The sequence below is a fragment of the Saimiri boliviensis genome, chromosome 12 (genome assembly GCF_048565385.1).
Source record: "Saimiri boliviensis isolate mSaiBol1 chromosome 12, mSaiBol1.pri, whole genome shotgun sequence".
Lineage (NCBI taxonomy): Eukaryota > Metazoa > Chordata > Mammalia > Primates > Cebidae > Saimiri > Saimiri boliviensis.
Window position 1 is genome coordinate 87,435,197 of NC_133460.1, and position 20,776 is coordinate 87,455,972.

At 46.4% G+C, this 20,776-nt stretch overlaps 1 protein-coding gene across 2 annotated transcripts in view; it reads left to right on the forward strand.

Moving 5' to 3' along the window:
• The window catches only part of WBP1L (WW domain binding protein 1 like), an 81,193-nt gene that overhangs the window by 42,582 nt on the left and 17,835 nt on the right, over positions 1 to 20,776 (forward strand). For both annotated transcript variants that reach the window (XM_003922243.4, XM_003922242.4), the window contains exon 2: positions 17,960 to 18,062. In XM_003922243.4, coding sequence (XP_003922292.2) covers positions 17,960 to 18,062 — 103 coding nt within the window. The remainder of the gene's footprint in view (positions 1 to 17,959; positions 18,063 to 20,776) is intronic.

Below are 20,776 nucleotides of genomic sequence, written 5' to 3' on the forward strand. Positions count from 1 at the left end.
ACCTGACCAACGTGGAGGAACCCCGTCTCTACTAAAAATACAAAATTAGCTGGGCGTGGTGGCGCATGCCTGTAATCCCAGCTACTCGAGAGGCTGAGTCGGAGTCACTTGAACCTGGGAGATGGAGGTTGTGGGGAGCCGAGATCATGCCATTGCACTCCAGCCTGGGTATCAAGAGCGAAACTCTGTCTCAAAAATAAATAAATAAATAAATAAATAAATCTGGATAACCACCCCCCAGGAGGACAGGATCTCAGTTAGTACCCAAATTACTTTATACATACAACTTAAAGAACAATAAAGCATAGTTAATTTTAGTAGCAGGCCATATTTCAAGCCAGGTACCTGTTGCTGTGGATTGGATTTATTGTAATCTATCAAATCTACCCTTAGTAACATACTAACCCCGCCCCTTTTCTTTTCTGATTTTTTTTTTTTTTTTGAAACGGAGTGTCGCTCTGTTGCCAGGCTGGAGTGCAATAGTGTGATTTCGACTCACTACAACCTCCGCCTCCCTGGTTCAAGCGATTCTCCTGCCTCAGCCTACCGAGTAGCTGGGATTACAGGCGCGTGCCACCACACCCAGCTAATTATTGTATTGTTAGTAGAGATGGGGTTTCACCATGTCACCCAGGATGGTCTCAACCTCCTGACCTTGTGATCTGGCCACCTCGGCTGGGATTATAAGCGTGAGCCACTGTGCCCGGCCATACCCCCTGTTTTTCTAAATCACTGAAGTCTGTTTTAATCTTCAAGTCCAAGCTCTTAGAGTTCCAAAAGTTCTTGTTTCTTAAAGTTTTTCTGTCTTTTGGAGACATAGCCTCTGGATTCTGAAAACTTCTTTCGTCCTGTGCTTGTTTGCAGTGAGGCCCTTGTTAAAGTGACCCCTTGTCTGAGATAGAAGTAAATAGTTCCCTTGAGCAGTGTTGAACTTTTTGCTGGCAATACATCTCTGGTACTGGTCCCAAGACAGAAAACCACACAAGGCAGGTCCCGTTATGAGCTTCTTTGCTCCCAGAAGGTCTGCTGCAGTGGGATGGAACTGCTGAGAAAAAAAAAGGAGTGGGGGAGTTAATCTAGAATTACACTTAAAATGAGGAATAAGATGTGGCATGTGCCTTTCACTGTCAGATGAAACTGGCGAATCTCTTTTCAAGCACGTCATCCATAAATTAACTTGTACCTTCAATATTTCAGATCCTTTTGAAAACTATACCTCTTTCTTCTTTTGAAAAAAAGAAGTGGGTATTCTGTTTGACCAAGAGTTTTTTTTGTTGTTGTTGAGATGGAGCTTCACTCTTGTTGCCCAGGCTGGAGTGTAATGGTATGATCTGGAAATTCCACCTCCCAGGTTCAAGCAGTTCTCCTGCCTGAGTCTCCCCAGTAGCTGGGATTACAGGTGGGTGGATCACCCAAGGTCAGGAGTTCGAGATCAGCCTGGCCAACATGGTGAAACCCCATGTCTACTAAAAGTACAAAAATTAGCTGGGTGTGGTGGCATGCACCTGTAGTCTCAGCTAATCAGGAGGCTGAGGCACAAGCATTACTTGAACCCAGGAGGTGGTGGTTGCAGTGAGCTGAGATCGTGTCACTGCACTTAAGCCTGGGTGTCAGAGTTAGACTTTGTCTCAAAAAAAAAAAAACCTCAAGAGCTGTATGTAAATGTGTACTGTGTATATTTACGTGTATGTGCATCATCCCTGCTTGAAATGATTACCTCAAGACTTTGCCACATTACAGATCGTTAAATAAAGAACACATTCTATTTATTAGATTGTACTTGTGAAGGAACAAGATGAACTTGAATATTTCAGGAAGCTTTGCAGCAACAAAAATGGAAACAAACTTTAAAAAGTTTGTTAGGGTTTGTTTTTTTTTATTTTTTAAGATGGGGTTTCACCATGATGGCCAGGCTGGTTTTGAACTCCTGACCTCAGGTGACCCACCCACCTCGGCCTCCCAGAGTGCTAGGATTACAGGCGTGAGCCACCACACCTGGCTTGTTTTGTGTTTTTGAGACTGAGTCTTGCTCTGTTGCCAGGCTGGAGTGCAGTGGTGCAATCTCAGCTTACTGCAACCTCCACCTCCCAGGTTCAAGCAATTCCCCTGCCTCATCCTTCCAAGTAGCTGGGACTACAGGTGTGCACCACCATGCCTGGCTAGTTTTTTGTATTGTTACTAGAGATGAGGTTTCACCACGTTGGCCGGTGTGGTCTGAATCTCCTGACCTCGTGATCTGCCCACCTGGGCCTCCCAAAGTGCTGGGATTACAGGCATGAGCCACGGCACCTGGCCTGTTTGTTAGGTTTTGTTTTTTTGAGACGGAGTTTTGCTCTTGTTACCCAGGCTGGAGTGCAGTGGCGCGATCTCGGCTCACCGCAACCTCCGCCTCCTGGGTTCAGGCAGTTCTCCTACCTCAGCCTTCTGAGAAGCTGGGATTACAGGCATGCACCACCATGCCCAGCTAATTTTTTTGGTTTTTTTTGTTTTTGTTTTTTTGAGACGGAGTTTCGCTCTTGTTACCCAGGCTGGAGTGCAATGGCGCGATCTCGGCTCACTGCAACCTCCGCCTCCTGGGTTCAGGCAATTCCCCTGCCTCAGCCTCCTAAGTAGCTGGGATTACAGGCATGTGCCACCATGCCCAGCTAATTTTTTGTATTTTTAGTAGAGACGGTTTCACCATATTGACCAGGATGGTCTTGATCTCTCGACCTCGTGATCCACCCGCCTCGGCCTCCCAAAGTGCTGGGATTACAGGCTTGAGCCACCGCGCCCGGCCATTTTTTTTGTATTTTTAATAGAGACGGGGTTTCACCATGTTGACCAGGATGGTCTCGATCTCTTGACCTCGTGATCCACCTGCCTCGGCCTCCCAAAGTGCTGGGATTACAGGCTTGAGCCACCGCGCCCAGCCTTGTTAGGTTTTTTAAACCTAGCAGCTTAGTTATTACAAAGTACCATCCAATGCAAAGTTCGTATCTTATCTGTCATTTTTTTGTCTGTCAGCATGTAGCATGAAAGTTTAGGGTAACCCTAAGCATTAAATTATTTCCACTAAATTTTGGGTTTTAAGTCTTGGGAAATTTTTCCCAGCTGTATGATCACTCTGAACCTGTTTTCCTATAAAAAGGAGAATGAATAATATAGGTAAAAACACCTGCGCCAGTGTTTGAAACACACGGTCACTAGACAGAACTGGTTCTCTTTCATGCTGTCATGTGTTGTGGTAGGAGGTTTTTCCAGATTGTCCACAGGTGCTCCCATCATACAGTGGAGCGGACCCCTCTTCTTTATCCAGGTTCCTATTTGACATGTGTTTAAGATGTTGCTTGAGCCATAGTGTAGAGAATTCAGATGTCTGCTGCTTTTATTTAGGTGTCTTTAGCCTGCCTTAATTTCAAAGTTGCTACTAAACTTTAGAGCAGGAGGTATAGTCAGGTGCCCGCAGAGGCCAGGCAGTGACATGACTGAGTCAAGCAGATGGGATTACTGGGCAGTAAGGATGGCGCAGGGGGTGGGACTGTGTAGATTGGTGAAGCTGGAGCCCACCTACATCTCTGCCCACCCTCTGACAGCCGTTTGTGAATGTGGTCCTTGATTTTTCTAGAGAAACTGGAAATCTGGATTTTTGTATGAATTTCTCTCATTTAAAAATTTTGACAGTCAATTCCACTTTTTTTTGTTGTTGTTTTTTTGAGACATGATCTCTGTTGCCCAGGCTGGAGTGCAGTGGCACAATAACAGCTCACTGCAACCTTGAATTCCTGGACTCAAGCGATCCTGCTGCCTCACCTTTCCAAATAGCTGGGCCTACCGGTGCCTGCCATCATGCCAGGCTTTTTTTTTTTTTTTTTTTAATTTTTAATAGAGGTGAGCTCATGCTTTGTTGCTCAGACTGGTCTCAAACTCATAGACTCAAGCAGTCCTCCCACTTCAGCCTCCTAAAGTACTGGGATTACAGGCCTGAGCCAGTGCACCCAGCCCACTTTTTAATTTATTTATCTATTTATTTTGATTTAGAGTCTCGCTCTATCACCCAGGCTAGAGTGCAATAGCAAGATCTTGGCTCACTGCAACCTCTGCCTCCTGGGTTTAAGTGATTCTTCTGCCTCAGCCTCCTGAGTAGCTGGGATTACAGGCACCTGCCATCATGCCTGGCTAATTTTTGTATTTTTGTAGAGATGGGGTTTCACCGTGGTGGCCAGTCTGATCTTGAACTCCTGACCTCAGGTGATCCACCCACCGTGGCCTCCCAAAGTGCTCCGATTACAGGTGTGAGCCACCAAGCCCGGCCCCAGGCTACTTTTTTTTTTTTAATCTTTCAGATGGAATTTTACTCTTATTACCTAGGCTAGAGTGCAATGGTATGATCGGCTCACTGCAGCCTCTGCTTCCTGAGTTCAGGTGATTCTCCTGTCTTAGCCTCCTGAGTAGCTTACAGGCATGCGCCACCACACCTGGCTAATTTTGTAGTTTTATTAGAGATGGGGTTTCTCCATGTTGGACAGGCTGGTTTCGAACTCCTGACCTCAAGTGACCGCCTGCCTCGGCCTCCCAGAGTGCTGGGATTACAGGCATGAGCCACTGCACCTGACCAACCCAGCCCACTTTTTAAAAGTTGAGAAAAACAACAGCGCCATGTAGACATAGAACTCATTAGTGGGCCTACTGTGGCTTAAGTGCCACTAGTGCAGTCCCCACTTTTAAGAGGGGAGAGGCAAAGATACAACTGTGGGAAGAAAAGGACCTATCTCATGAAACCAACTGTGAGCAGATGACAGTAGCCTAAATTCCCAGCCTGCGCCGCCCTGCTCTGCTTAAGTGCCAGCTGCTACTCACTTGCTCTGCTGCATGCTACCTGCTACTTCAGCCCTCAGCTCTCTGCACAAGCCCTTGCTAAAGAAGCCATGCTTCTCAGTGGACTTATTCTATAGCAGAAGAGGCCAGTGATGAGGGATTCCTGGGGACTGCTTTTCCTTCTGAGTGTCCAGGGATGAAAGAGTGGTCCATGAACCAGGGTCCTGTACCTCTGTAGCCTGCCAGACCCGCCCCCCCACCGCCCCCACCCCCTGCCAAGCCTGGATGCCCCAGGACATTGACAAGTAGACCTTAATAAAACCGTGGGATATGTTGCAACTTCTGATTTTTGCTCTGGGATTTTCCTACCAGGGTCAAATAGCTTTTTCTGAAATTGTGATTCAGGTTCCTAATAGCAACACAGGAAATGGATTTTAATTTTTTTGCTGGCTGCTCTGTTGGGGGGCTGTTTAATGAGGATGTAGTCGCAGTGCAGCTTTGGCAGTAACAGTACTGGTGTGGATGGGAGCGTAGCTGACATGTCACTTCTTTTTTAAATTTATGTATATGATCTATTATATGAATGTTTTAATGGAATGAGAGTATAAATAATGTGCCTTGATTATATGTAGGTACTCTTTATGGGTAACTGTTGGGACATGTTTGGGATTCTAGAAAAAGGATATAAGTCTATTTCATGTTTAGAGAACAGGAACAATTTATTGTATTTCTTTTTAGATCCAGGGCAGTGGTTCTCAAGCTTGAATATACATAAACATAGCCAGGGGACCGTGTTTTAGAAGGTCGATTTTCAGTCACTGCCGCCAGAGGGTCTCAGTCTCTCTATATTCTTGACAAATACTTCAGATGATTTGGGGCCCACAGACTGCACTTTGGGAAATAGAACTGTATTGTGTTGCATTTGTTATCTAAGGATGTTCATTGTTATTTGGGGACAAATTCACTCATTTGTAGGATGCCCTGATTTGTCCTGATTCACTGTGTTGCTCTTCCTCAGATTCTTGGCTAGTATTAGCCTTTGGGAGGCCCCAGACTGAATTGTTCCAGGATGCCCTGTGGATTGAAGTCAGTGGACTCCTGTAGTCCCCACTACAGCAGAGGCCCCCTGTGACACTGTGGGCTCATGTTGAAGCAGCAGCCACCTCTTTTGATTCTAGGCTTTTCTCACATTTGTCACAAGCTCTACTCTTTGGCTTTACCGTTTAGGGTACTCTATAGCTAAAGGATGGGGGAGGGGGCTGCATCCTCCAGAGCCCTTTAGTAGTAAACCACACTGTCAGATCTGAGGGATGAGGCTGTATCTTATCAGACAAGATTTACTGGCTTGGTTAGGGGAAGCTGCCCATGTAGCCCAGGCTATTTGTTCTTTCGGAAAACTACTGAATTTAGCCAAATAGTATAAAAATCCGTTCCCAGTGTCTCATTCCATGCAAGACAAAGTCTTGGTTAACTTCTTAGCGATGGCTTGCCCTTTATGGGGAAGGATGGAATTGAGCTCTTTTAGTCAAAATGTAAGGAGTAATTATCAGATATGGTATATAATGGAAAGGATACAAAGGGAGTACATGACAACCCTGCCATCAAAGAAAGGGAGATTAGGCTGGGCACAGTGGCTCCCACCTGATATCCCAACACTGTTGGAGGCTGAGGCAGGAGGATCACTTAAGCCCAAGAGTTTGAGACCAGCCTCAGCAACATAAGAAGATCCTGTCTCTACAAACAAAAAAAAATTAACTGGGCATGGTGGCATGTGCCTTTGGTCCTAGCTGCTTAGGAATCTGAGGTGGGAGGATTGCTTGAGCCTGGGAAAGTTGAGGCTGCAGTGAGCTATGATCATGTCACTGCACTCCAGCCTTGGTGACAGAGTGAGACCCTGTAACAAGAGAAAAAATAAAGAGAAAGGGAGACTAGACTAACACATAGGAAGCAACAGACCAGGACTCCTGCTGCATCAATCCCCTTCTAGAGCTTACTTTCTTCATCCTCAGCTCTTCTGTAACCTCTTTCCACCCAGTTTGAAAATGTGTGTTCTTGAACAGTTCTAAGCTTTTTGAACAGTCTTAAAAACCAATAGTGGCCAGGCGTGGTGGCTCACACCTATAATCCTAGCACTTTGGGAGGCTGAGGTGGGTGGGTCAACTGACATAAGGTTTGAGGCCAGGCACAATGGCTCATGCCTGTAATCCCAGCACTTTGGGAGGCCGAGGCAGGCGGATCACGAGGTCAGGAGTTCGAGGCTAGCCTGGCCAACATGGCGAAACCCCGTCTCTACTAATAATACAAAAAATTAGCTGGGCGTGGTGACTCACGCCTGTAGTCCCAGCTACTCAGGAGGCTGGGGCCGGAGAATGACTTGAACCTGGGAGGCGGAGATTATAGTGAGTCGAGATTGCACCACTGCACACCAGCCTGGGTGACAGAGTGAGACCCTGTCTCAAAAAGCAAAGCAAAACAGAACAAAACAACCCAATAGTATTAGGGAGAATGTGATCTTTCTAATTGTAAAAGTATGGGTGAATACATGAAGCTTTTCCTCCTTCCCACCTACAAATATGTTTCTAAGGACCTGGACCAGAAAGTGCTGAATTTTCAGAACTCAAAAGATTCTATCTAGGACAGAATAAAAATACTGGATTCTAAGTTAAAGTTGTTTGCTGTCTTATGTAGCCATTTCAAATGTCTGGTTTATGAAAACTTTGCTATCCTTTGGCTACAGAGCATCACCAAAATCAGGTAGAACTTGGTCGTAGTACATGTGCAGTGCTAGACTTTGGTTTCCTTCTAGAAAGCCATTCCTGGTTCAAGAATGGAAGGAAAGTTTGTTTTGTTGCTTACTCTGCAAGAGCAGCCACAGCCTGGCTGGGGTCTAAAAAAGAGACACCCAAGGTAAAGAATAAATATGAGAATTGCAAAAATATTTTTATGTTTATTCAAGTCTCCACCATAACCTAAGGGAGGAAATAGCCAAAGCCAACAACAAATTTACAAACTGGTACTTTGGAGATTATTTTATTTAATTAATTAATATATTTTTTTACTGAGGCAGAGTCTTGCTCTGTCGCCCAGGCTGGAGTGCAGTGGTGCGATCTCGGTTCACTGCAACCTCCGCTGCCAGGGTTCTAGTGAGTCTCATGCCTCAGCCTCCTGAGTAGCTGGGACTACAGGTGTGCACCACCCTGCCTCGCTAATTTTTTTGTAGTTTTATTAGAGATGGGTTTTTGCCATGTTGGCCAGGCTGGTCTCGAACTCCTGACTTCAGGTAATCCACCCATCTTGGCCTCCCAAAGTGCCGGGATTACAGGTGTGAGCCACTGCCCCTGGCCTGGAGATTATTTTAATTGTTATACAAAGCCTATGAGGTCTGGCCTCAGCTGAATTCTTAGCTTTCCTTTCACACTACTCTCCCTGAGATCACTGTACTCAGCCACACTAGTCTTGTTTCTCTTCCTTGAGCACACCAAGCTCATTCCTGTGCTGGTGTGTTTGCATGGATTTGATATTTCTTCTTCCTGGAACACTGTTCCCACAGGTGTGGTTAAGCTGGCTCTTTTTCAGTAGTCAGGGCTCGACTCAGATGTCACCTACTCAGAGAGGCCTTTTCTGACCACCCCATTTAAAGCCCTTTGTCCCATTATCCTGTTATATTATCCTTATGGAGCTTATTACTGCTAGTGAAATTCTAATTTCACTTGTTAATTTGTCAGTTTTCCCAACTGGAACATATTTAAATCTGTTTGCCTTTGTCATTCTGCAATTTCATACAGTGTACCTAGGTGAGAGCTTTTTATTGTCTGGAAATTTTGTATCTTTAATCAGTCTTATTTAGAAACATTTTAGTCATCTCTTTTTTTTTAAAGATGGGGTTTCACCGTGGTGGCTAGGCTGGACTTGAACTCCTAACCTCAGGCGATTCACCCACCTTGGCCTCCCAAAGTGCTAGGATTACAGGCAGGAGCCACAGCGCCCGGCACTTATAGAAACATTTTTGATGGTTAATTTTCTCATATCTGTTCTCTAGTTCATCAGTTTTCTCTAACTTGGTCTCCTCTCTGTGACCCATCTGTTGAGTTTTTTATTTCAATAACTATTTTTCCACAAGTTTTATCTGCCAGTTACTATCTCTTGTATGGTAATGTTCTTTTCTTGTGTTTTTAATTCTTTTTGGCTTTAATCATTTGAAACATGCTTGTATCTTATAGTATATCTGATCGTTCTACTGAGTTTTTATGGGGGGGTGTCTTATCCTGCTATTTGCTGAATTTCTCATCTTGTTTGTAATGGATTAGTTTTGCATACTTTTTTTTTTTTTTTTTTTTTTTGAGACCGAGTCTCGCTTTGTCACCCAGGCTGGAGTGCAATGGCATTATCTTGGCTCACTGCAACCTCCGCCTCCCTGGTTCAAGCAATTCTGCCTCAGCCTCCCAGGTAGTTGGGGTTACAAGTGCTCGCCACCACACCCAGCCAATTTTTTGTATTTTTAGTAGAGATGGGGTTTCATCATGTTAGCAAGGATGATCTCGATCTTCTGATCCGCCTGCCTCGGCCTTCCAAAGTGCCGGGATTACAGGCGTGGGCCACTGCGCCCGGCATGCATACATTTTTATATTTTGGATTGTGAGCTTGTCTTCAAAAGAACTTTATTTGTAGGAATCCTTTGTGCTGTGGCTGAGGGTAGATCTCTTCAGAGTTTTGTATTTCTGCCAGATGCAGGGTTATTGCCAGCCTGGGACCACTTTCTGTGTTAAATCTTTGGCTTGGGAATCCTTAGACCATGTAATAGTACAATTCTAATCTGAAATAATCTGTGATCAAAGATTATTAGAGGAGATACTGTTTTCCTCCCACTTCATAGCTTTTTATTGTCACTATTTGCCATTGGGCTAATGTTTTTTTCTAATCTGTTCTCTCCTTCTGAGGGTCCCAGCTTTGGTTCTGAGCTCCAATTTCCTGTTTCAGGTGGGCCCAAGATCAACAAACTACCCCACTTTCTAGGTCAACTGGAAAGGCCTGACCTCATTTACTACTGTAGTTTCTAGTTGCCTCTATCATTTTTGTTCCCTGGTGATCTTCCTTGCTTTCTTGCAAGTTCAGCTGTGTAATTAAAAAGGATTGTTGTAAACCCAGGATTTTATAGCAGAAGAATTTTTAGTTTCCTACCTAGCTATATTGCCAGAAGCAGAAGCTCTCCCCTTCCACCCCCTAAATCTCTTGCTCATTGCTATAGCTATAGCATCCCACATAGGGCCTGGTACATGGTGGGGAAAGGGGGTCAATACATACGTGTTAAATGGAGAACTGAACATTTCCATGAGGAATTGGTTCTTGGCCAGGCGTAGTGGCTCATACCGGTAATTCCAGTACTTTGGGAGGCTGAGGTGGGAGGATCCCTTGAGCCCAGGAGTTCAAGACCAGCCTGGGCAACATGAGGAGACCCTGTCTCTATTTAAACAAACAAACAAAAAGATTTAAAAAAACAACAAGGAGAAGAAGATTTAGTTCTTCCTGCAGGGAATGCCAGAGGTGATGCTCCAAATTCATTCATATCCAGCATCCAAGGTATTTGGCATCCTGTGCTTTAGCATCCCAGGAAGGAATTCAGCTTTCCCATTTTTCGCTCTTTAAAGTATTTTCCTAAGGACATGATGCTGTTGCCATTAGCCAGTTGCTAACAGAGTTTTCCAGACTCATAAATTGGCAAATTAAAACCATGCCTGGGGAACCATTACTGCCCAGTGTGTCTTTTACTGGCACTGAGAAAGTTTTTACGCTGATTAAATTGACCTTTGCAGTGGCTCAGCTAAGAATAGCAACTGTAAGATGTGGAAACTGTTGAGGAAAATGTTTAGTCCCACGGTTTATACTGCCACCAAAGAGGAGATAATTTTTTGCATATGTGCAGAAGGCATACTGTTTATCCTATCCATTGTGAAAATGTTCTTTGCAGTTTAGTGTTGGTCTTGCTCGTCTCTTCTTTGTGACTGTGTTTTCCGTTTGGTGATCGTGTGTGCCCTGCCTCTCAGAGCTGGTCATTGTGGCACCAGGGCTGAAGGCACGTATCTGTAACAGATGGGGCTCCTAGTAGCCACTACCACAATTATTCCCGACATGAGAGGCCTCAGCATAAGAGCATTCATTAAGCACCAAAGTTCCTTTTTGACAAGTTCTACATTTCTAGCTTTCTGGGGTTTTGTTTTAGCCATGGAGTTCTGTACAAATGAAAACACTGATAGGAAGCTGACATTTTAAAAAATTCAGGTCTGATCTTGACCCCTCCTTGTATAGACTGGTCCCTACCTACCTAATTTCCCTATCTACTTCTTAACCATCTGCTTCTAGCCAAAGGGCTTTGCTTGTACCATTTTCTTTGCCTACAGTGTTCTTCCTGTCCTCTTCCTAGCTACTGACTTCCTTTTTTCTTTTTCTGAGACGGTCTTGTTCTGTCACCGAGGCTGGAGTGCAGTGGCACAGCCATCTCATCTAAGCGCAACCTCTGTCTCAGGGTTCAAACAGTTCTTCTGCCTTAGCCTCCTGAGTAGCTGAGACTACAGGCACGTGCCACCAAGCCTGGCTAATTTTTTGTATTTTTTAGTAGAGACGGGGTTTCACCGTGTTAGCCAGGATGATCTCGAGTTCCTAACCTCATGATCTGCCTGCCTCAGCCTCCCAAGTGCTGGATTACAGGCGTGAGCCACTGTGCCTGGCCTGACTTTCTAACCATACAGTCAATCTCAGTTCAAGCTTACCTTCCTTCCAGAAGCTATTCTGGACCTTCTTCACCAGTTCCTAGGTCTTATCCATTATTCACTGTCACCTAATCTGTTCTTTTTCTTCTTAACATTGTAGTTGCAGTTTTATCTGCATAATTATTTTGCTATCTTTCATTAGACTGCAAGTTCCTCAAGGATGGCCTGAACAATATAATAATGTGTAATGTGCTTTGAAGATGCTTAGAAGAAAAGCATAAGCTAGGTGTGGCGGCTCATACCGGTAATCCTAGCACTGTGGGAGGCCAAGATGGGAGAATTGCGTAAGGCCAGGAGTTCAAGATGAGCCTGAGCAACATAGTGAGGCCCTACCTCTGCCAAAAAAGTAAAAATAATGTTTAGTCAGATGTGGTGGCACATGCCTGTAGTCCTAGCTACTCAGGAGGCTGAGGCAGCAGGATCATGTGAGCCCAGGAGTGTGAGGCCGCAGTGAGCTGCAGTGCTGCTACTGCATTCCAGCGTGGGCAACAGAGCAAGACCTTGTCTCCAATAAATACATATATAGTAAAGGCATAGGGTAATTATAAAGGATGCTGAGAATTTTTCATATTGACCTTTCCATGGCATTCTTTCCGGTTCCTTTTTTTTTCCTTCTTCATGTGTCTAGAGAAGCCCACGTTGCCACAGAGAACTTGTCTGTTCCGAAACAATGCTGAGTGAAGGCAAAGTGCTGTTTCGATGGTCTTTCATGCCCAGCAATAATGGTTCACAGGATAATGTTGATAGCAGGAGCTCGGAGAAGTTAAGTAGCTAAGTAGCCCAAGGTCTTACAGTTACTTTTAGAGCTGGGCTTTGAACCCAAATCCAGCTACCCTTTTTTTTAGACAGGGTCTGGCTCTTGTCATCCAGGCTAGAGTGCAGTGGTGTTATCATGGTTCACTGCAGCCTCCACCTCCTGGGCTCAAGCAATCCTCCCACTTCAGCCTCCCAAGTAGCTGGGACTACAGGTGTGCAACATCACACCCAGCTAATTTTATTTATTCTTTTGGTAGAGACAGGGTTTTGCCATGTTGTCCAGGCTGGTCTCAAAACTCCTGGGCTCCAATAATCCACCCACCTTGGCCTCCCAAAGTGCCGTAATCATAGATGTGAGCCACCACACCTGGCCCCAGCGAACTCGTAACTACTTAAATTTTGTGTAGATCTTGAGCCACCTGTAGGTGTTTGAGTCCTGGGTATAACCAGTGATTAAGCTCCTCATATAAGGAGCGGGGTGGAAGAGCACCAGGCAGCATTTCCACACCACTGTTCTTTGCTGTGCATTTGCATGAAAGGATACAGATTTCATGAGCTCTTGCATTGGCTTGAGGCTGCTATGCCAGAGGAGAAAGTAGGTGGGGAAAATAATAAAACCTTAAAGTCAAAAGGACTGGACGTGGTGGTTCACGCCTGTAATCCCAGCGCTTTGGGAGGCTGAGGCAGGCAGATCACTTGAGGTCAGGAGTTCAAGACCAGCCTGACCAACATGGTAAAACCCCCTCTCTACTAAAAATAAAAAAAATTAGCTGGACCTGGTGGTGAGCATCTATAATCCCAGCTACTCGGGAGGCTGAGGCAGGAGAATCACTTGGACCCAGGAGGCGGAGGTTGCAGTGAGTCGAGATCATGCCACTGCACTCCAGCCTGGGCGACAGAGTGACTCCATCTCAAAAAAAAAAAAAAAAAAAAAGTCAAAGGAGACATTACGGGTGATCTTAACTAGCCCTAGGGCCATTGAGTAACCTGCCTGAAGTCCCTTCCTGTGTAGTGATAGAGCTGGAGTCTATAAAACTTAGCCGGGTGTGGTGGTGTGCCCGTGTAGTCCCAGCTACTCAGAAGGCTGAGGCAGGAGACTCAGTTGAGCTTGGAGTTCTAGGCTGCAGGGTGCCATGATCATGCCACTCTGCTCTAGCCTGGCCAACAGTTAGACTCTGAGTCAAAAAAAAAAAAAAAAAAAGTGGCAGGGGGCAGGGAGAGCTGGGGCCAAACCCAAGGCTTCTGGGTTTTCCATGCCGCCGTTGGCTGACAGCAGCAGATCTCTCTGAAGGAACTCACTTTGGCACTCACATCTCACTGTCTCCCGAATCCTCCTTCGCTTCTTCCTTGCTAGAGGTCCACCTTCTTTCCGTCCTCCTGCAGCAGAAAATGACAGTTCCCATAACCAAGAGCATCCCAGGCAGCTTGGGGAGTCTGTATTTGGAGGAGGGAGAAGGACCACAGGGAACTAGATAGATAGATGGCCACAACTTGTGATGATCCAACTTAATGATTTTTTGACTTTACAATGGTGCCATTGACATACGCAGCCAGTAGAAATCATTTGGTTTTTCACTTTTAATAAAGTATTAAGTAGATGACTTGAGAGATTCAACACTTTATTGTATTTTTTTTTTTTTTTTGAGACGGAGTTTCGCTCTTGTTACCCAGGCTGGAGTGCAATGGCGCGATCTCGGCTCACCGCAACCTCCGCCTCCTGGGTTCAGGCAATTCTCCTGCCTCAGCCTCCTGAGTAGCTGGGATTACAGGCACGAGCCACCATGCCCAGCTATTTTTTTAGATTTTTTTTTTTAGTAGAGACAGGGTTTCACCACGTTGACCAGGATGGTCTCCATCTCTTGACCTCGTGATCCACCCGCCTCGGCCTCCCAAAGTGCTGGGATTACAGGCTTGAGCCACCGCGCCCGGCCAACACTTTATTGTAAAACAGAATTTGTGTGAGAGGATTTTACCCGACTGTAGGCTATTGCAAGTGTTCCGAGCATGTTTAAGATAAGCTAGGCTGGCCGGGCGCGGTGGCTCAAGCCTGTAATCCCAGCACTTTGGGAGGCCGAGGCGGGTGGATCACAAGGTCAAGAGATCGAGACCATCTTGGTCAACATGGTGAAACCCCGTCTCTACTAAAAATACAAAAAAAATAGCTGGGCATGGTGGTGCGTGCCTGTAATCCCAGCTACTCAGGAGGCTGAGGCAGGAGAATTGCCTGAACCCAGGAGGCGGAGGTTGCGGTGAGCTGAGATCGCGCCATTGCACTCCAGCCTGGGTAACAAGAGCGAAACTCCGTCTCAAAAAAAAAAAAAAAAAAAAAAAAAAAAAAAGATAAGCTAGGCTAAGCTATGCTGTTCAGTAGGTTAAGTGTGTTAAATGCATTTTGACTTATGATATTTTCAATTTATGATGGGTTTACCAGAACACAGCCCCATCGTAAGCCGAGGCACTTCTGTACTGGGTTAAAAAGTATTTGAGGAACAGCGGATTAAATGACGCTTCCAGTGTTCTGTCCTACCTGGGAAAGTGGAGGTCGAACGGTGAAGCAGAGCGGGGTCTTGTTTGTTCCAGGCCTCCTGCCTCGGTGCAGAGAGGATCCAAGAGGAAAGCTGACTGACACCAGTAGGTCATGAGGATGCCACTTGTTTAGATTTCAAATGCATTCCATTCTGCGTCTCACTTAGGACCAGCTGGCAGCCCTGTGTCCCAAGCCAGGGCCGCCTCTGGTGAATTTTCCTGAAACCGAAGTGTCATTGGATTCTTTCTGGTGCTGGGTGTAGGCAGCACTGCCTCTTTTAGAAACTATGTGGACACTTTGAACTGTGCTCTTGCAAGCCAGTGCCAGAAGAATGGCATTTGCAGGACCTGGTAAACTTGGGAGAAACTTTCTGATGTTTTTATGAAAGGCATGTTTTGCTCTGAAGTCAGAGTGTGTGTTCTGGCCAAAATAGCAAGCCTAGATCTGTTTTCTCCACATGCACCAGGCCTCAGAGGAGACATTGACTAGATAGCCAGTGTCTCATTTTGCTTGTGGTGGGCATAGGATGGTGAAAACAGAGGGAGGAAGGAGTACAGGGGACAAGATATTTAAATGGTCCACAACTTGGATTTTTGACTACGATGGTGCACATGGCATTCTCAGCCAGGAGAAATCGTTCTGTTTTTCACTTTCAGTACAGGATTAAGTAGATGGTATGAGAAATCCAACTAGATAGCCAGTGTCTCCTTTTGCTTATGGTGGGCATGGGAGGGGTGGGGGGAAGGAGCGCATAGAACTCTGCATGCAATGTTGTAAGGGCCTCATTGTCAGGGTTTATAAATGCCATGTTTCCTTCTTTCTAAACTCCTTTACATCAGGTATAAAGCTTTTAAGATTAAGAAACACCTAAAGATGTATGGTGGGGCCGGGTGCGGTGGCTCATGCGTATAATCCCAGCACTTTGGGAGGCCTAGGCAGGTTGATCACCAGGTCAGGAGATTGAGACCATCCTGGCCAACATGGTGAAACCCCGTCTCTACTAAAATACAAAAAAACTACATAGGCATGGTAGTGAGTGCCTGTAGTCCTAGCTACTCTGGAGGCTGAAGCAGGAAAATCACTTGAACCCAGAAGGTGGAGGTTGTAGTGAGCCAAGATCGTGCCATTGCACTCCAACCTCAAAAAAAAAAAAAAAGACATACGGTAGAAACTTGAACTTAAGCCAGGGGACTGGTTTTCAGCCCTGCGCTTTCTCTTGTCTTCTCTGTCACTTCAGGTGCCGGTCCTGTTTCTGCCTAGCCACTAGCCCTGTAGACAGTCACTGGAGTGCTTTGTGTGTACCCTTGGCCAAGTAGACAGTGGAGTAAAGCAAGGCCCGGAGAGGAGGAGCCGACCACGTGACTTCAGTTTCCACTGGCAGCCATCCGCCCGGATGTGCACTGTGGGCAGGACCAGTCTTAGGCGCAGCAAATACTGTGGCTTTAGTTTCTTCGCTGAGCAGGACTTTTTTCCTTCTGAACTCTGAGCTTCCTGGGGATCGGGACAATGTCTTATTCATCTTTGTATCCCTTGAACTCAAGACAGTGGTTGGCACAAAGAGAGCGTCCAGTAGATGACTGTGTTATTGTTTGGGATGAAGACATGTTGAAGGCCACAGATAGCAGATGCTTTACAGGGTTCATCATCTGCATACTGGCCCCAAGTACATTTTGGGCTGAGGTTAATGTTAGCCTGGGAGGTATTTGATATCTTTACGTGTGAAACTTTTTTTTTTTTTTTTTTAAGTTCCCCTCCATCCTCATCTACTAGTGCCACGGACAGAATTTGGCAGACTGCTAGATGGCCACTTAGCATTGCCCTTTATGTGAGTGTCCCCGACAAGGGACAGTATGAATCCTGGATCCAGTCAGGATTTTTTTTTTTTTTTAGACAGGGTTTCACCATGTTGGTCAGGCTGGTCTTGAACTCCCGACCTCAGGTATCTGCCCTCCTTGGCCTCCAAAGTGCTTGGATTACAGGCATGAGCCACCATGCCCGGCCAGGATTCTTATTCAATAAGCAAAAACGATCTACCAGATTGAAATTGGATGGGGTTATCTGACCAGTTTGCCCCTTTATTGAAAAGAAGAATTGCAGTTGTAGATTTTTTTGGTTGTTGCCCTCTTTGGGATCACACTGTGAATTAACCTTGAAGACCAAGTGTTTTAACTTGCTCTCCATAACTGAGCAGATGTGATTCCTAGAATACAGACTGCATTAATTATTCCAGGAAGTTTCACAGAAAAGCCAGTTTTATTTAAAACGGTACTGCTAATTACCAGAGAATCATCCTCCTCCTACCGGCTGAGGTTAGCACCAGAACATGAAATGTTTCTACTCAGACATAAAGAAAGTGGCCGGGCGCGGTGACTCACGCCTGTAGTCCCAGCTACTCGGGAGGCTGAGGCAGGAGAATTGCTTGAACCTGGGAGGTGGAGGTTGCAGTGAGCCAAGGTCGTGCCACTGCACTCCAGCCTGGCACCTGGCAACAGAGCAAGACTCTGTCTCCAGAAAAAAAAAAAAAAAAGTGAGGCAGCCCTTTCCTGTCCTGTCCGAAGAAAACTTCACTCTGCCAGTTGCTTTTGTGTCCTGAATTTCCTCTCCGCTTTAATAAACCATATTTTTGGCCAGGCGCAGTGGCTCATGCCTGTAATTCCTACACTTTTCGGAGACCAAGACAGGTAGATCATGAGGTCAAGAGATCAAGACCATCCTGGCCAACATGGTCTTTAACCCCATCTTTGCTAAAAATACAAAAATTAGCAGGGCATGGTGGCACGCACCTGTAATCGCAGCTACTCAGGAGGCTGACGCAGGAGAATCACTTGAACCCGGGAAGCGGAGGTTGTAGTGAACCAAGACCGCGCACTGCAGCCTGGCCACTGAGCGAGACTCTGTCTCCAAAAATAACAAAAACAAACAAAAAAAAAACCAACTATATTTTTTCCCTAAACTTGGTTTTTGTGTAATTCTTTTCAAGTGTTTTTTCTTAACGGAATAAACATTGGTACAAACTGTTTTGGGGGCAAGTGAGTAGACAGCCAGGAGGACAGTGATAAGAAGGAGAGTGTTCAAAAGCTGTCATTTAATATGCTTACATGCTTTTATTTTTTAGGATAAGGAAGCCTGTGTGGGTACCAACAATCAAAGCTACATCTGTGACACAGGACACTGCTGTGGACAGTCTCAGTGCTGCAACTACTACTATGAACTCTGGTGTAAGTCCTTGCCTGGGGGTCTCTTGGTATCCCAGGGTCCCAGTTCCGCCCTCTGCTCGGTGGGAAACTGTGGGAATCAGCTTTTTTTCTGAGTCTCTTGGGGACAGTGTTGGTGACTGGAATCTGTGGCTTCCCGAAGTGCTTCCTTTGTAGAGGAAGAGAGTTCTGGTGCTCTTTGGATGTTGTTAGCTGAAGATCGGAGAATATGGTCTCCGCCACGTCTGCTGCAGAAGCTCCTGCCTGGGGTTCTGGATGCCCCCTTCCATCATGCGCTGAGCAGCTGACAACAGCTTAGATCCTTCCTTGGGCCAGCCTAGGCGCCCCGGCTTGCCATTTTTGCAGAGAGGTTGCAAGCCAAGCTATTGTGAATGCCAGGCCATTCTAGACGGCCACTATGCTATTTTCTTGTGAGGACCTCAGGGGCTTCCAGAATTTCCCATAGAACCTCAGGGAGTGTCTCTGTTTCTGAGGGTCCATCTGAAAGGAATGGTCTGTGTCTAGGTTGCTGCCTATAGAGGACCTTCCGGAGAGAAGGAGTCTTGAGACTCAGCGCCTTTTATTTCTTCCCCAGTTCTTACACGGAAGCTCCTGGAGGATTACCCAGTGTACCTAATCTTTCACTGTCAGCTAAATGCCACGTGGAGGCTGAGCGCCATGGCTCAGGCTTATAATCCCAGCACCCTGGGAGGCCAAGGTGCTTAACACCGCTTGAGCCCAGGAGTTCGAGACTAGCCTGGCCAACATGATGAAACCTTCCCCAACATGGTGAAACCTTCCCTCCTTACTAAAAAACACAAAAATTAGCCGGGCGTGGTGGTACACGCCTGTAGTCCCAGCTTCTTGGGAGGCTGAGGCAGGAGAATCACTTGAACCTGGGAGGTGGAGGTTGCGGTGAGCCGAGATCGAACCACTGCACTCCAGCCTGGGCAACAGAGCGAGATTCTATCTAAGAAAAAAAAAAAAAATGCCCTGTGGAGACTGTGCTTGTCTTGCCACTGGTTTGACTGAGGCCAAAACCACTTGCTTCTTCAAGTTGCACAACAGTGGCGATATTGTTAGGGTCTTCAGGGAGTAACCCAGTGTTGCTCAAACTGACACTCTTTGTACTCTGACCTTCCTAGAACTCAGATGAGACAGTGTAGGATACTGGACAAAGAATGAGAGGGTGTGTTGGGGAGGGGGGTCCTTAGGACAGAGAGGCCCCAGGTGACTGACATTATATTGGTTCTTACAGCTGTCTCTTGAGAAAGGAGAGTATAGACAGTTTCCCCAGATGATTCTAAGCCCTCATCACTGTCACCATTTGGAAACAGATTTCGGGATTTTCAAACCGTGCCCTTGCCCCCACCATCCTATCTGCCCTTCTCCCCTTTCTCCTCCCCTGTCAACTCCCTGTGTCAGTGATACAGTGAGAAAGCCACCAGAAGGACTGTTGTTTGGGCCAGAAAGGAAATTAAACTCTTGGCCGGGAGGTCTCTCCCTCTGAAATGTGGTTGTATTTGTAGCCAACAGGAGTGGCTCCTCCAAACAAGACCTCTCCCTCACTCTTGCCTTTCCCTTTTGAGGACTGAGGACAGGCTCATCTGCCTTTCTGAGGAATTCCAGGAGCAGTCCAGTGCAGGAGAGCCCGGGGCTCAAGATGTCCCCACCAGACCTGCAGATATGTAAGCTGCAGTGAAGGAGGGCACAGTCATTGTTATTTTAGAAGGGGTGGGGCTGAGAAACTTACTAGAGGACACACAGTGCCAAACAAGTAGACAGACTCTGTTTAAATGTTTTAAAATGTAGATAGCCACAGGGTTCAAATTCTCCCTCCCACCCTTTGTTAAAACAGAAGTCGAAGCTGGGCTGCCAAAAAGCCACAGAGCTGCAATTTGTTTTTCTGAGGCCTGGCCAGGCGGCATCAATTGCGAAAAGGAATGAAGTTGCTGATGACCCCATCACAGATTGACAGAGCCTCCTGGGCCTTTGGCAGAGCAGACTCAAGAGCCACTAGAATTGGGTCACCAAAGGCAGGGCCAGAGGGTGGAGTGGCGGGGACAGGTAGACCCAGAGGGCAAGGAGGTAGTCTGGGAAAGCAGGTGCCTTACCCAAAGGACTTAAAGCAGAAGAGCTGTGTGAATAAGTGTCTCTCCAGCTATGGGCATTTGGGAAAGGAGGAGGCTGGGCGGATAGCAGTGTCTACACGGAGAGAAAAGTGCCCCTGGCAAGGTGTGGTGGCTCATGTCTGTAATCCTAGTAGTTTGGGAGGCCAAGGTGGGCAGATCGCAAGATCAGGAGTTCGAGACCAGTCTGGCCAAAATGGTGAAACTCCGTCTCTACTAAAAATACAAAAATTAGCTGGGCGTGGTGGCAGGCACCTGTAATCACAGCTCCCCGGGGGGCTGAGGCAGGAGAATTGCTTGAACCCAGGAGAGGTTGTAGTGAGCCAGAGATAGCACTTTTGCACTCCAGCCTGGGCAACAGAGCGAGACTCCAACTCAAAAAAGAAAAAAAGAAAAGAAAAGGTGCCCTGTTACATGAGCTGGCATGTGTTTTCCACGTTCTGGAGTCATGGGAGGCATAAAAGCAAAACACCCCTCTCAGGAAGCCCTCCTATCTCCCTCCTTACTGGGGTCATGGCCTCTGCCTGGTGTGTATGGGAGGGAGGTTGATGTTGGAACGAACACCTGAAGTTCCCATCAAAATGGCACCTTTTGTTGCTTTCAATCCTG